Source organism: Dipodomys spectabilis, unplaced genomic scaffold (assembly GCF_019054845.1).
Source record: "Dipodomys spectabilis isolate Male_0828 unplaced genomic scaffold, ASM1905484v1 ptg000210l, whole genome shotgun sequence".
Lineage (NCBI taxonomy): Eukaryota > Metazoa > Chordata > Mammalia > Rodentia > Heteromyidae > Dipodomys > Dipodomys spectabilis.
Window position 1 is genome coordinate 848,634 of NW_024870887.1, and position 16,576 is coordinate 865,209.

Sequence of the window (16,576 nt, forward strand, 5' to 3'; positions counted from 1 at the left end):
ATCTCAAAAGTAAAAAGCTGGGTGGTGGTCGCTAACGCTGGTAATCCTAGCTACTCAGCGGCCTGAGATCTGAGGATCTAGGTTTAAAGCCAACCTTGGTAAAAAGTCCATGAGACTCTTATCTCTAGTTAATCACCAGAAAGCCAGAAATTGAACTGTGCTTCAACATGGTAGAATACTGACTTAAGCACAAAGTCTCAGGGACAGTACCCATAGCCTGAGTCCAAGCTCCACTACTAAGAAAAAAAAAAGGTTTAAAAAAAGGGGGGGGGGCATAAATTCAGGTACTTTTGAAAATCTTCAGCTCTGAATTCTCCCAGGTTTCAGATAGTTTATTTATCTAAATATTTTCTGGACCAGCGCTCATTCTAATTTATTCCTCCTTCCTGTCCATTGTCAAGTAAAGCTCCTGATCTACTGGGCCACCCAGGCAGAAGCTAAGTGCTATTTCAGCCCCTCCCCTCTTATTACCAACAGCCAGTCAAGGAGTCCTACTCATTTTGTCTCCACAAACTATCTTCCCTATCATCATATACCATCCCTAGTTTGGTACTACAGCATCTCACTTGATCCCATCACACAGAAACGGCACAAGAAGCTCTTCTAACACCCTAACATTTTTTGTGTGCTTTGTCCTAAAACAAACCCGAACTTCTCAAAGTTTACCAAACTTAACTATATTTGCTTGCTTATGTCTTTGTTATAGTTTCCTCTTCCAGGAATAACCCTCCCCCACCCCCAGTTTATTTTTGTGGTACTGGGGTTTGAACTTAGGGTCTAGTGCCTCCTAGACTTAGCTCTACCATGCAAGACATGCTCCACCCACTTTTTTGTTATAGTTTTTTTCAGAAAAGGTCTTATGTTTATGCCCAGTGATAAAGATTTAGATGTTCTGTTCAATGTATAAAAGACATCACCGATGGAAGAAACACACTGAACTTGTTTCTGCTTTTGCCACTTTTTAAATTTATTATAGAGGTGATGTGCCGAGGGATTACATGAATTAGGTGATGAGTACATTTCCTTTTATACAGTATCTTCTGTTCCCTCTCTCTCCAGTCCCTCCCTCCCATCTCCCCCTAGAGTTGTAGAGCTCACTGTCATCAGTGTCCAGTGAGCTCTGCTGCACTTTTCACCCTTCTTCTCTTAGTTCTGTACCCTACTCCCAACTCTTCCAAAGATGTGCACCTGAATACAACACATATAAAGAAGACAGAATCATCAGAAACTAAAACCTGAAAAAGTCTTGCTTCCCTATCTTGGAGTTCATTTCAGTATATTATTATATATTATTTTCTATAAATATCAAGAGGCACTTAGGCACTGCACCTTTGTTTCTCTCCTAAGAGTATCCTCTTTTGGTCTAGAATCCTCTTTTTGTATCTAGAATCCTGTGTAACTCATCATAACCCAACACATCTTAGGTCTAATTTCTGCAGATCAGGGAGAACATACATTCTTATCTGAGCTTGGCTTACCTCACTTAACATGGTTTGTTAAGTTTCATCCATATCCCTGCAAATGATATTATTTTATTCTAATGACTGTGTAAAATTCCATGATGTGTAGGTACCTCGTTTTTTGGATTCACTAATCTACTGTGGGGCATCTGGGCTGTTTCCATATCTTGGCTATTGTGAATAGTGCCTTTTGCCACTCCCCCCCCCCCCCCCAAACTAGCCTTTCTTTACTTTCCTAGGGAGTGAGGAAGAAACGATCAGTTTATACAGTTTCTTTTCCCAGGAGTTTTGCTGCTTGCTCAATCTAACCCCAACCTGAAAAAATTCTAGACAGTAACGAAGAAAAATTCCAATAAGAAAGTCAGGCTGCCTTCTGACCTCTGATGAGTAGATTTGGACCTGACCACTAATCCCTATGCAAAAAGCTTTGTTTCTGGAACAAAAGGTATTGGAGAACAGTTGGTACCAAGAGTTAACATTAAGTCAAAGGAAGGAGAAAATCTGATTCCAGCTGACTCCTGACTCCTAAGGCATTCTGAAGAGAGCTGTGCTTTTACAGAGGACCACAGGGGCTCTCAATGCAAAATTATCCCAAAGCATACTTTACCGCTGAGTTCTCAGAGCTAAGATACTCAAATAATGGAAGTAAAATCTGATTGAGAGAGGAAAATAGGAAAGAAGAATACAAAAATATTTAAAAACCTCAAATAAAAAAAATCCAATGCTTAGCCCCTCGCACTAGAGACTTATACTGCAATAACTAAGCAAACTACAACATTCCAGGCTCATATCTTAAAGGAACAGAAAATAATGTTAAGGTAGCCAGTGCTTATTCAACTTGCCATGTCCCATAGTAAAACAGAAACTGCTTAAGGACTGGGAATGTATCACTTGTGCATGAATAGCACCCAGGACAGAACCAACATAAATGAGTGGGTAAGAAAGAGAATAGATAACTTTTCAGGTGTTGAGTGTAATGATAACATGAAATACACATTTCAAGACTTACTTTGATTTTGCTGTAGTTTGTATGTGCATAAACTAAAACTGGATAAATAACAACTTTAGGACATCTTCAAAGTCCTAAAATATTAAGCCTCAAATATAATTATAAAGTCTTTATATATAAATACTCAGATAGAAAAACAAATTTTAGAGGTAAGCCATTTGCTTCTGCTCAATATGTTTTCAACAGTATTCAACTGAACACTAAAACTACGCTTTCTTAGCCAGGCATTGGTGATATATATCTATAATCCTAGCTACTCAAGAGGCTGAGATCTGAGGATCATGGCTCAAAGCAAGCCCACACAGAAAGCCCAGACTCTTACTTCCAAATAACAACTCGTAGTGGAGCTATGGCTCAAGTGGTAGAGCATTATTATTGAGAGAGGGAAAAAAAGCCCCAGGAACAGCACCCAGGTCCTGAGTTCAAGTCCCAGGATCAGCATGTGTGCGCACGTGCGTACGCATATACGCAAACACACGCGCGCGTGCACACACACGCATGCACACACACCTCACTTTAACAGAAAAAAATTCTCAGCTAAAAAGAAAAAGGTACTGAGACACATTCAAAGGCTAAAAAGGAATCAACATCAATACCAATAGTGAACATAGTCAAGCCACAGAAAGACATGTTTTTCTTCTCATCTTTATTCAAGTATTTCACAGCAGTTATATTACAAATTACAGTAAATGCTCAAATTCCAGAATTCAAAAATTAAATAATTTACTTCAAACTAATGTAAAATGAAGTCAAATGCAAAACATCAATTTAACACAATCCTAAATTAAACTACAAACCCAAAATAGACCATAGTTGATGAAGTCTACTTAATCTACAAAGTAGACATATGTGACTGAAACCAAATAGGACTCCCAAAGTCTAAGTAACCAAATGTACAAAATACAAAAGATGTAGGTACAAGACCGAATTCAAGCTTACAATATGATTACAAATAATAATTATAATAACAATGGCATTCAGCTACGGGACCTGACACTGAAGATACCTACTGAATAGCACCATAGCTGAACCAACTTAATCAAAAAAGGGAAGATAAGAAATTACCACCCCACTCCCAAAAAACAAAATCCAGTAAACCTACAAATACATTGGCATATGAAAAAAAATCAAGTCATAAAAGGACGTTTAAAAAATTAATCACAGGTAAGATTCAAGCTAAAAACACAATTAACTCCACAGCCATCAGTTTCAACCCTAATGCAGTTCCATCATCTTCAAAAGCTCCCAGGGGACCCACAGCTAAGCACGAACCACTGCCATGCTGTACTGGGATACTGAGAGCAAGGTTTTACACAGGAGCTTATCATTTATAGTGCTCACATAGGAAATAAGAACAGAGGTCAATTTGTACATGTTTGCCAATGCTATACAGCAAAAATAACTTTACAGAAAGGTAAACAAAATTGAATTGGATAATTTCACAAGCTGCTTTAATCTATTAGTATCTGTAAAATAAGTGAAACTGGTATAGATTGTTAATTTTCTTTTTGTTGGGGGACAGAAGAGTGGATACAATTTCATTTCATTTCCCCCCCTCGGCATGAGATTGCCTTTCTCTTGAAGACCCAAACTGTTCAAAATGGCAGTTCCTATACTGAGGTTGTCTCTGATTTCTCCATCTACATTCAGGATAAGCAAAAACAAAAACTTGATCTTTTGGAAGCACTTTTAATGCCATACACATAAATAAATTTCCCTTCTCAAACTTACTGATGGCTAAAATCTTAATTAACTTGTACAAATTTAGTAACCTACTAAGAACATGTGCGTTTTTTTTCCTTTCACAAGTGCTGCTGTTACTTGAACAGAATGCTTCTGAATTAGAGTAACTGGAATAAATATTAGAAAAGAAAATAGTGCAGCAAGAACCTGAGACCTGCAAAAAACCCTTTTACCAGAAACTTGCTACAAAAAATCTGCTACATCTTATTTCATCAAATCTTTAAATTCTGTAACAATTTCCATCAAAATACAAAATGCTAATGTATTAGACAGTAAAATAGTTTGAACTGGTATGATGGTAATAAATACGAAAGAAAGCATGAAAATCCTCCCAATAATCAAATTAGAGGCTTCAAATAACCTCCCCTTTAAAATGGTTCATCATTAATCGCACTTGCCCACCTTAAAAATTCAGTGTGTCTACACGGGTAGCGTCTTGAATTACATGACTGAGTATTATGGAAACTTCATAGACCAGGCATAAAGGAAACTAGTGACATTTGGGAACAAAAAGAAGAAGAAGATAGAACCAGAAGGCAGGAAATGTAAAGGTAAATGCAAAGAAGCACTTGGGGTTACTGCAGTAGCCTAGGCCAGTGTGCTCTCTGCACACTACAGCCAGAGACAAGAGACAAGTACCTTAGCTTCAGCATGTAAACGGTGGCAAAGTGATTACAGGATTCTGTAAACACTATTGGTAACTAAAACACAAAAAGCTGAGGTAGCTCAATATCTCTGCAGTAGTCCAAGACCATGTGCCCTAAAACCCAAACTACATGTGTTGCATATATTGGAAAGACACACCTGCAGCTAAAAGCTATAATAATGAAGATAGCAAGTCAACTTGTCTGCAAAATTTCCTATATTTTGTTTAAAAATTATCTGATAAAAAATGTCACTGCACTCCCCTTGCCTCTGCAACTGCCTCAACTATCTCTCCAAATCTGCAGGAAGTTTTTGTAAAACCAGTAACCCATAATTAATTTCAGGTAAGTACATCTCATAGAAATCATTCAACAAGATCCAAAATGGTTTCCAATCAAAATGAAGAGCTGTGAAGGTAAGCTTATGGGAAGGGATTTAAATGTTAATACTGTTATTCAAGGACCATACCAGAGCTCACTTGCAATTATACAGAAAATAAACTTTATGGAGCTTCTGACAAATTCTTCTCTTTTCTGTCTATTTGGCAAGTCCTGGCTTTAAAACAAAACAATAACAATTTACTACACATGAAAATCATTTTCCTCTGGTAACTCAAACATGAATAACTATTAAATTGCCTCTGACAGAAGAATGGCCACTATCTATTTATTTTCTGGTCATCATTGTCAGCAATATGAAAAAGTATGTGGGTTTTGTGTGGACTGTATTATTTGTTTTTTTTTTTTAGTACAAGTTTCTTAAACAGAAACAGATCCAACAGGAAACTTACCATTTTAGCATATTATGTGGTATACTGAGCATCTTGATTGAGCTTTGAGAACAAGACAGGCATTTAATACCAAAACACTGGTTGTCTCTCAATGACATAGAGTATTAAAACTTATTCTCAAGGTTGTGACCAAAAAACATTCTAATTTGCTACAAATGAGCCCATCTGTTTAGCCTTATCTTCCTCAAATGAATAAAAAGGCACATAAAAGGCAGTTCTAAAGAGCCAAATCTAGTTCCACCCAGTTTCTTCAGTTTCCCACCAGAATACACCATAACCAAGTCTATGACAGGTGTCAGTCCATTACCAGGGCAGGGGGCAGGGGGAATAATGATATAAGGGACAGAAAGGAGGAAAACAAACAAAAAAACAGGTTGCCACGTTTAAACAATTCAAAACAGTTAGAACTGCCCCATCCAGTTCCCTCCTGTTGCTGGTCTGCTCCCTAATAGAGTCTCCAAAAGAGAGTGCACAAAAAGAGCAGAAGCAAAAGCAGTTTCTGTAGCACCAAAATCTCCAAGCTGTGGGGTTGTATTTTTCATTTGTGGAAATACAGCATGTTTCTGAAGTTCTGTTTGGTTCTTGTAGGCTGGTTGGTTTCAGGTACCTGAGACAATAGCACCAAATTCAACAGAGAGAAGGAGGGAGAGAGCGCTCTACACGGAGGCTCTGCACAGAACTGGTGCAGTTTGAAAGTGAATGGCTCAGAGACTGCTCTGTCTGGAGCAGATTGGAGAGGATAAACCACTCATCTTGAGAAGTTCATAGGAATGTCTCAAACATATGAACTGTTCTTTCCATCTCCTGTGAAAGAAGGACATGGGTATTAGCTACCAAAGGAAAGAAATTGATAAATCTGAATTAAAATTTTACAATATTTTGAGATATCAAAATATACAAATTCAAACAAAAAGTTTCCTTCTTACAATTTCACAGTTACTTTGTAATACTGCTTGCTTTAAACAATTCCAGTACTTATTTTACAGTTAGGCAAATGAAGAAAAAGATAGTAATAATGAACAAGTAACTTAATTATATGTTGTATTAAGAAATACATACATAAAGAAGTATAATAAGACATTTATGTGTATACTTATAAATCTGACTTATAATGTTGAAGTATCATTATGCACACTATTTTATAGATAAAAAGAAACTGAGGCACAGAAGGGGATGAATAAATGGCAGAGACATAATTTGGGTTTTTGAGACAGAGCCTCACTAGGTAGCCCAGGCTGGCCTAGACCAGGCATGTGCTCTCCAGAGTCACAATTTAAATACTTGCAGCCGCACACAGAACTCTGCCCTCTTTTACCTATCACATTCTACTAACTCCTAAAAGGATACCATGTGCACCGAAATGCATTCAGGGTAACAAAATTTTATGTCAAAATTTAGAATGCACTCATTCCTAATTTAACCCATTTGAATCATAGCTGGAAAGAAAAGCATAGTAGCTAGCTGCCTGTCAGCACCAGGTAAAGCACTCATTGTTAAATGTTTCAAAACCCTTCCTCCCTGAACTCTTGGCCCCTAGTCATACAGGTCCCACATCCCACCAGCAACACATTTCAGTGCTACAGCACCTGATTCCATTCAGGCTTATGACACTGCAACATTTAAACAAAGTAGTCCCAGAATTAACAAAAAAAATACAACTCTGAAAACCTGTACCCTGCACACCCCTTTCACTAAGACAGACAAATATGCCAAATACATTTTCAACATTTTGGTTTTCTTGTCTCCCTTTAAACAGCTAATAAAATTTCTGTATCTCTGCAAACTAGGCTGTACTAGCAGATTAGCATCTGACCAAAATATTCTACAAGGCCATTCACAATCATTCTTGTAAAATGTTTTCCACATATGGACATGTAAAGACATATTAATTATAAAATACACAATATCCCATTGTTTATATTTATTTCCTTTAGATGTTATCTTCCTGAGTAGCTAGGTTTACAGGCAAGAGTGAGCCACCAGCGCTTGGCATATGTACACACTTATGCACATTATGGCCATCCAGACAGTTTTCAAGATTGAACATATTCCAAAAGGTTAACATTAACTAAGGCCCCCTAGATTGTGAGACATGGTGTTTGAATTTTCTCATTTGTACTTTCCAGCAATTTCTATATATTATACAATTTAGTATGCTTTGTAAAAATGAAGCTCATAAAAATGCGGTTATGAAATAAGTTTATTTGCCAGCCAAAATATAGTCTAATTTTACCAGTGCAGAATCCAATTAGGTGAGTGCAATGCATTTGGGTTTTTTTTAAACTGTGAGTTAAAATAATATGTACTTATTATATACAAAAAATGTTTTGAAAAATGAAATATATCTAACAAGTATGAGTAATTATCTACTTGTAGTCTTGTTAATTTTTTCCATCATAATCATTAATGCATATTAGTTGTACAAATAGAATTCACCATATTTTTATACATGCACATACTATGCTTTATATGACCTCCTTTTTCTCCTCTCCCTCCCTCCCTCCCTCCATCTCTCTGAGGGCAGACATGTGATGTCTGGCTTATTTCACTTAACATCATGTCCTCTAGTTCCAGTCACTTCAATGCAAATGACAGAATGCCAAGATTACATTCGTTATGACCAAATTATACTCCATGCAGGATTACATTCTTTATGGCCAAATAATACTCCATAATAACATAACATAACATATATATCCCATTAAAAAAATTTAGTCAGCTGTTGATAGAAACCTAGGATGATTCTATATTTTATTTTTGCTGGTCCTGGGGTTTGAACTCTGGGCCTAGGTGCTATACCTGAGCTCCTTTTGCTCAAGGCTAGCATTCTTACCACTTAAGCCATAGTGCCACTTCCAGCTTTTTTAAATTGGTGATAAGAGTCTCCTAGACTTTCCTGACCAGGCTGGCTTTCAACCATGATCCTGAGATCTTAGTAGATCTACTAAGATCTTCAGATCTCCAGAGTAGCTAGGATTACAGCTGTGAGCCACCAGTTCCCAAGTGATTCGATGTTTTAGTTGTCATGACTAGTACCACAATAAACATGTATACTCAGGAGTCTCTATTATTGGCCAGCTTCATTTCTTTATGATACACTCAAGCCAGGTGCCCATGGCTCACTCCTGTAATCCTAGCTACTAAGGCTGAGATCTGAAGATCACAGTTCAAAGCCAGTCTGGGCAGAGAAGTCTGTGAGACTCTAACTCCAATAATAAACCACCAGAAAACCGGAAGTGGCGCAGTGGCTCAAATGGTAATAGCCTTGAGCTGAAGAACTGCAGGATAGCACCCAGGCCCAGAGTTCAAGCCCCACAATCAAAAAAATAATAAAAAAAAATATACTCTCAAGCATGGTATAGTTAATCTATGGTAATTCTATTTTTAGATTTTTTGCTTAGAACTCTTCATTACTATGAAGGATAGTGGGTATATTAATTTACACTCGCACTAATAGCATGTAAAGGTCACATTTTTTTTAACCACAACATCAGCATTAGTAATATTTTGTGTCTTTGAGAATAGCTATCTGAGGTGAGATGAATCTACTTTGTTTTGACTTGTAGCACCTTTTTAGCTAATGATTTTGAACAGATTTTCATGTATTTGTTGGATATTTGTACTTTTCTTTTGAGAAGTATCTAAGTGTTTATTCAGATCATCTGTCTTCATTTTAATTGGTCCACTTCTTTGCCGAGTTAGACTTTTTAGTTCTATATACATTCTAGATATTAATTTTCTGTCAAATGAAGAGCTGGTAAACATTTTTCCAGATTCGGTAAATTGTCTCTGCACTCTATTGACTGTTTCCTTAATTATGCAAAACTTTTTATTTTATTTTATTTTTTTTAGGTCCGGTCATGGGGCCTGAACTCTGGGCCTGGGCGCTGTCCCTCAGCTCTTCAGCTCAAAGCTAGCGCTCTACCACTTGAGCCACAACGCTACTTCCGGCTTTTTTCTTATGTGGTGCTGAGGAATCAAACCCAGGGCCTCAGGCAAGCAAGGCAAGCGCTCTACCACTGAGCCACCTTCCCAGCCCCAATTATGCAAAACTTTTAAGTTTGATGTTACATACCAATTTTTTATTTTTTATTTTTGGTTACTGTGCTTTTTAGTCCTATCCAAAAAATAATTTTCAAAACCAATCTTGGTATTTTATATTTCAGAATTTTGGGTTTTACTATTAAAGAATGAGCTTCATTTTGAGCTGATTTTTTTTAAAACAAGGTGATTGAAGCAAGCTTTTGTTCTGCATGTATATCTAGTTTCCTCAGCACCATTTGTTAAAGGAGTTATCCTTTCTCCAATGTGTATTTTCGACACCTCTGTTGAAAGCCAACTGGCTACAGATACATGGATTTATTTCTAAGTTTTCTTGTCTGCTCTACTGGTCTTTGGGACTACTTTTATGTCAATGCCATGGTGTTTCTATGGCTCTGTCATGTCTTGAAATCAGAGTGTTGTAATACTTCCAGCTTTGCCATTTTTCTCCACATTATTTGGCTGTTTGGGTCTTTTGTGCTTATCATATGATTTTAAGATTGGTTTTTCTAGCTGAGTGCTGGTGTCTCACACTTGTTATCCTATGCAGAAGGCTGAGATCTAAGGATCATTGTTCAAAGCCAGTCCGGACGAAAAGTACGGGACTTTTTTTTTTTTTTTTAAATCTCTAATTAAGTAAACAATGCTGGAAGTGGAGTTTTGGTTCAAGTGGTAGAGCAGCTGCCTTGGAGGAACAGAGAAAGACCCTGAATTCAAACCTCAATATTTGCCTCCCATCCCCAAGCTCCACAGTGCTTCTGTCTTATGAACTGTATTGTATTTTCATATTTCATTCCTCTTTTAATTAATGACAGAGCAACAGGAACTGAGCTCTCTAAAGGTCAGCAACATAATGGATAGCAATATAGTACTTGCTTATCAAGTGCAAGGTCCTGAATTCAAACTCCAGTACCAACCTCCAAAAATAGAAATCTAAAAAGCTACTGGTTTCTATGTGTCAATTTTGAATCTTGTTACTTTACTGAATTCATTTATTATTTTCAATAGTCTTTTGGTGGAGATTTTAGTTTTTTTCTGTGTTCCATATTATTTGTAAACCGGGATAATTTTACTTCTTTCTTATTTGTATGCCTTTTAATTCTTTCTCAAATAATCTGACTAAAATTTCTAGTACTCTAAAATCAATTCAAAATGGATCAAAGACCTCAATGTAAGACTAAAACTTAATAAAACCTTGAAACTACTACAGAAAGGAATAGGATAAACATTAGAACTTATTGGCATATGTAGGAACTTCCTGAGTAGAATTCCTGGGGCATAGCAAATAGAAGAGAGAATTACAAATGGGAATGCATCAAGCAAAAAGATTTTGGACAGTAAAGGACATAGTCAATAAGCTAAAGAGGGGCTGGGAAGGTGGCTCAGTGGTAAGAATGCTTGCCTTGCATGCATGAGGCCCTGGGTTCGACTCCTCAGCACCACATAAGCAGAAAAAGCCAGAAGTAGCACTGTGTCTCAAGTGGTAGAATGCTAACCTTGAGCTGAAGAGCTCAGGGATGGTGCCCAGACCCAGAGTTCAGGCCCCACGACCGACAAAAAAAAAAGAAAAGCTAAAGAGACAGCCTATATAATGAGAGAAGATCTTTGCCAGCTATACTTTTGATAAGGGTCTAATATCCAGAATATACAAGGAGCTCATGAAATTAAGCTCTTATAAAATCAATACCCAATTAAAAAATGGGCAAAGGTGATAAACAAAGACTTCTCAGAAGAAATAACAATGGATAATAAATACATGAAGAAATGCTCAACATTTCTGGCCATAAACAAAATGGAGGGCTGGGAAGGTGGCTCAGTGGTAGAGCGCTTGCCTTGCATGCATGAGGCCCTGGGTTTGAGTCCTCAGCACCACATAAGCAGAAAAAAAAAAAAAGCCAGAAGTGGTGCTGTGGCTCAAGTGGTAGAGCGCTAGCCTTGAGCTGAAGAGCTGAGGGACAGCGCCCAGGCCCAGAGTTCAGGCCCCACAATCGGACCCAAAAAAAAAAAAACAAAACCAAAATGGAGATCAAAACAACCCTGAGATTTCATCTCACCCCAGTTAGAATGGACACTATATCAAGAGTATGAACACAATGGGCCGGGAATGTGGCTTAGTGATAGAGTCCTTGCCTAGCATGCATGAAGCCCTGGGTTCGATTCCTCAGTACCACATAAACAGAAAGCCAGAAGTGGCATTATGGCTCAAATGGCAGAGTGTTAGCCTTGAGCAAAAGAAGCTCAGGAACAGTGTCCAGGCCCTGAGTTTAAGCTCCAGGACTGGCAAAACAAAACAAAAGCAAACCCCTAAACATAGAACTACCTTATCATCTAGAGCTACCATAAGTGGGCATTTATCAAAAGATTTATTCAAAAGATTCAAGTCAGGATACACTTGCACACCCGTGTTCATTGCTGCACTATTCACCATAGCCAAATTATGGAAATAGCCCAAATGCCTGCAATGGCAAAATGGATCAAGAAAATGTGATTTCACACACACACATACACACACACACACACACACGCACACGCACACACGCGCACACACACGCGCACACACACAGAGTTCTGTGACTAAGCTACAGCTCCCCTTTTTTTCTAATATTAAACCTTCAAAACATTTTTCAGTTGAGAGTAACTTCTCTTCCTTCTCTATGGGGTAGAGACCACATTTGTTTATTCTACAAATGGACTATGCACTTACCTCCACAAGTTGTGATTTGTCATAATCTTTACGATGACGATAGATGCACTGACTAAGAAGAGAATATAATCTCTCTAGTTGATCAACTGCCAAATTGTTGCTTTTATCTACCAACAAATCAAGCAATTTCTAAAAGAAAAGAAAATGTAGTTTGATTTTCACTGAAGCAGTTATATTCAAATGGTTAAACCATAAAATATATACCTGAGGTTAAAAGATTTTAGATCTTAGTTGATTACCAAACTATCCTATTCCAGTATTCTTAACCCCTCAAAACACATATGTCTTCTATAGCATAAACCCTAACACAAGTATATTAAATTAGTGAGAATTAAATTAAATTAGGAAGAGCTGTCTGGAAAAGCAAAGCTTACCTTCAGTCTCTCATGATCAACTATCAAGGGTGGCACAGGCTCAGATGGTTCTTCTGGAACCAGTTCCAGGCTAGTTGTTTTTGCCGGCTCTAAAATTAATTTGCGATATTTCTTTACTTTAGAAGCACCTACAATTAAGGGGAAAAATATACTGTAACCAGTAAAAATCAAAGAGAATCAATAATAAGTAACTATAATTTCTTTTTTTTCGTTTTTTGGTACAGGGCCTGGGGCTTGAGTTCAGGGTCTGGCCACTGTCCTCAGCTTTTCTGCTCAAGGCTAATGTTCTTCCACTTGAGTCACAGCTCCATTTCCAACTTTTTGCTGGTTAACTGGAGATAAGAGTCTCACAGGCTTTCCTGCCCAGACTGGGCTTCAAATTGCGATCTTCAGATCTCATCCTCCTTAGTAGCTGGATTACAGGAATGAGCCACTGGCAACTATAATTTCTTTTACCTACCACTAGTCCTATTTGGAATAAGGAGGAGTATATTCTTCAAATGATAATGTCTGTGTGTAAGAATAAGAAATCTAAATTAAAGAAACTAAACCATAAATATAAAAAAAAAACAAATTATATTATAATATAACCTAACAAACATATATAAAAGAAAGATAAAAGTCATCTTCATCTTCAAGCACTGGCTTCTAAATAGCCTTCATACACTCTTTATGGTTGCTATCATTGTAAAATTGAGAGTTTTTAGAACTGGGAAGGGAAGAGACCTACAAAATCAAGTAGTGACCTGGAAGGGGGCTAGCCTGTCCATACACAGTTGCCTCTCAACCAAAGTATTTCCTGAACACTGTCTGAAATTTCTTACTTTTACAGCTAAAATTCTACATGAAACTGATCTAGGTTATAACATTTTCCCCCTAAAACTATAAACCCATTATAAGTGTAACAGGACTGATTCTTTCCTACCTTAGGTGAGTAGAATAATCAAATTGCTTTCCTCCTACTAGCTTGCTGAGACTAATCACATTACTGAAAAAAGCAAATAATAGCAGGCACTTTGAAGGGATAAGAGAGGGCAGGCAGACCTCTAAGCTTTATTTTCCTCTAAAATAGGGCTACTTTAAGAGGAGGCTGGGTGGAACATAAATACAAATTTGAAAGAATGAGTATGCAGTTATTAGCAGGGCACTGGCCTGGAGTTCAATTCCTAATATCACCACCAAAAAAAAAGTGAGGTGCAGGGGCACACACTTGTAACCCCAGCACTTGGGAAGCTGAGGCAAGAGGATACCAAGGTCAAGGCCAACTTGGAGGAGTACCTGAGTTCAGGCCAACCTGGACCAGTCTCAGATCTCAATTTTCCCATCTATGCCTCAAGGTAGCTAAGACCACACATGAACTGTTTTTGAGATAGGGTTTTATGTCGTTTCCCTGGCTAGTCTTAAATCAAGTAGCTAGTATTACAGGCATGTGTCACCATGACCTGCATGTCCAATTCATTATTTAGTGCTTTACTTCTTTTTAAAGTTCTGTCTATATGATAGCCTAAAACACTGCTTTCAAAATACTTTTTTTGTTTTTTTGCTTTTTTTGGTCGGTCATGGGGCTTGAACTCTGGGCTTGGGTGCTGTCCCTGCGCTCTTCAGCTCAAGGTGAGCACTCTACCACTTGAGCCACAGCGCAACTTCCGGTTTTCTAGTGGTTTATTGGAGATAAGAGTCTCACAGACTTTCCTGCCCCGGCTGGCTCTGAACTGCGATCCTCAGATCTCAGCCTCTTCAGTAGCTAGGATTACAGGCGTGAGCCACCAGCACCTGGCTAATACTTCTTAATATTATATATTTTATTTATTTATTTTTTTTTTGGGTCCAGTTGTGGGGCCTGAACTCTGGGCCTGGGCACTGTCCCTCAGCTCTTCAGCTCAAGGCTAACGCTCTACCACTTGAGCCACAGCACCACTTCTGACTTTTATCTTTTTGCTTATGTGGTGCTGAGGAATCGAACCCAGGGCCTCAGGCATGCAAGGCAAGTGCTCTACCACTGAGCCAACTTCCCAGCCCAATATTATATATTTTAAAAGAAAACATTTAACAGGTAACCTTTAAGAACAGCAAATCTCTATCCATTAAAAGAAATGTAAGAGTGAATAATAATTTCAATTTCTTACTTCTACTAAAGGGCTTAGAAATATGGCAGGAACAATTTTTACACACAATTCTGATCCCATTCTAAATTTCTGTGTATTCCCCACAACTTATAAATCACGATATAACTTCAAGACCTGTCCAGGAAGGAAATATTTATTTATTGAACTAGATAGCCAACTTACTCTGTACCACTATGGACTAAAAAATAACAATGAACAAAGATGCACTAGAAGCCCTTGATTCTCCTTTCCTGCTGCTTCTTAAAAGAATCATATTGTTTTAAGAAGCCAGTAGCTGGTAGAGTACTGATTCTTTAAGAACAAGATAACTCGACAGTGAGAATTCTGTGTCTCTCCTCCACACCAAGCCTTATAAATCAATGGAGCCTCTTAGACTGAACATCCCTCAGATTCAATTAACAATGACTGCCTGGAATAAATATACCTTAGCAAGTGCCAGTAACTATGAGAGGCAATTATTATACATGACTTATTGCAATCCCTGCAACAATGCCATCCTGAAGTTTAATTTACAAGATGAAAAACCAAGGTGGGAGAGCATAAGTAACAAGCTCATAGTTATATGATTATAATGAACAGGAGTGGTAGTTTAATCTAGATCTGCATGACTAATGTTATAATATCCAAGTCTTCTCTGCCTACCCACATCTCATTCTAAAAATTCTTTTTGGAGTTCTATCTTCTTTCCTCCTGCTGATTTTACTCGGCTTTTACTTATATATCCCCTAGAATGAGAGTGATAATCAGATAGGAAGCATAAGAGCAGCCAGGAAAGTAGACCAAACATCTCTGAAACCACTAGCAAAGCCTAGTATATACGCATACTTTTATATGGAAAAGGATGAAAACATTAACAGATTCTCAGAGCAATACAATTACCCAATATAATTACTTGTGAGTCAGATAAAAATAAGTAATGAACTCTGGAATTTAAACTTCCAAAAAGTGTTTTAAAGTGTAGCTCTACCTTCTTTATCCAGTTCTGTATCTTTAACCTCCACATCCAGGCCAGGCTCTAACTTCTCATTATTGCTGCATTCCAGTGTGGCTAGTTTCTCAGAATCATCTTCATGATTTTCATTAGAAGTTTCTGATTTCTCTTTTGGCTGTTCTTCCATGAGAATCTTTTGTTCAGAATTAGATTTTTCTCTACTACCAGAGAGAGGAGTCCCTTCAGCTTTGCCATTCTGACACTCTAGAGCTGGTATTCCTTCAAAGCTATCAGCGGAGGCGTCACCATTCAGACAGTTGCCTTTAAGGAAAGGCTCCTTTCTAGATAACTGTTCTGGATTGAGAGAACTGCTGTTGTGGACAAGTAAAGATTCATTTGAACTTTCTTCTTCAGTAGATGCAAAGTTCTCTTTTGTACCTGTTCCACTGTTTAGCCTCTGCCCTTGGTCCATGTCCATGATGTCACATGAAGATTCGTCATTAGTCATAGACAAGTCTCCAGTCTCTTCTCCATTTTCCTCATGGCAGTCAGTGCTTACCTCAAACTCACCATTCTCCAGCAATTTTCTGTCCTCTGTATGATTCTCATAGTCTGCAAACTTGGTGTCCTCTTCATCTTTTTTTAAATTATTGACTTTCCTTTTCTTAATAATTCCTTTACCCCACTGTGATCGTCGCCTTGACTTTCGCCGAACTCGAACTGTTTCATGAGGAGGGGGTAAAGATATGTAGA

At 37.8% G+C, this 16,576-nt stretch overlaps 1 protein-coding gene across 4 annotated transcripts in view; it reads right to left on the reverse strand.

The window, feature by feature from the left end:
• Nucleotides 1–3,096: 3,096 nt before the first annotated feature.
• The window catches only part of Atad2b (ATPase family AAA domain containing 2B), a 141,213-nt gene continuing 127,733 nt past the window's right edge, over nucleotides 3,097–16,576 (reverse strand). For 3 of the 4 annotated variants that reach the window (XM_042696647.1, XM_042696646.1, XM_042696645.1), the window contains exons 25-28: nucleotides 15,860–16,543; nucleotides 12,767–12,894; nucleotides 12,393–12,521; nucleotides 3,097–6,451 (exon numbers count right to left, since the gene is read on the reverse strand). In XM_042696647.1, coding sequence (XP_042552581.1) covers nucleotides 6,410–6,451; nucleotides 12,393–12,521; nucleotides 12,767–12,894; nucleotides 15,860–16,543 — 983 coding nt within the window. In that variant the 3' untranslated portion in view covers nucleotides 3,097–6,409. The remainder of the gene's footprint in view (nucleotides 6,452–12,392; nucleotides 12,522–12,766; nucleotides 12,895–15,859; nucleotides 16,544–16,576) is intronic. The other variant, XM_042696648.1, reaches the window with a different exon arrangement.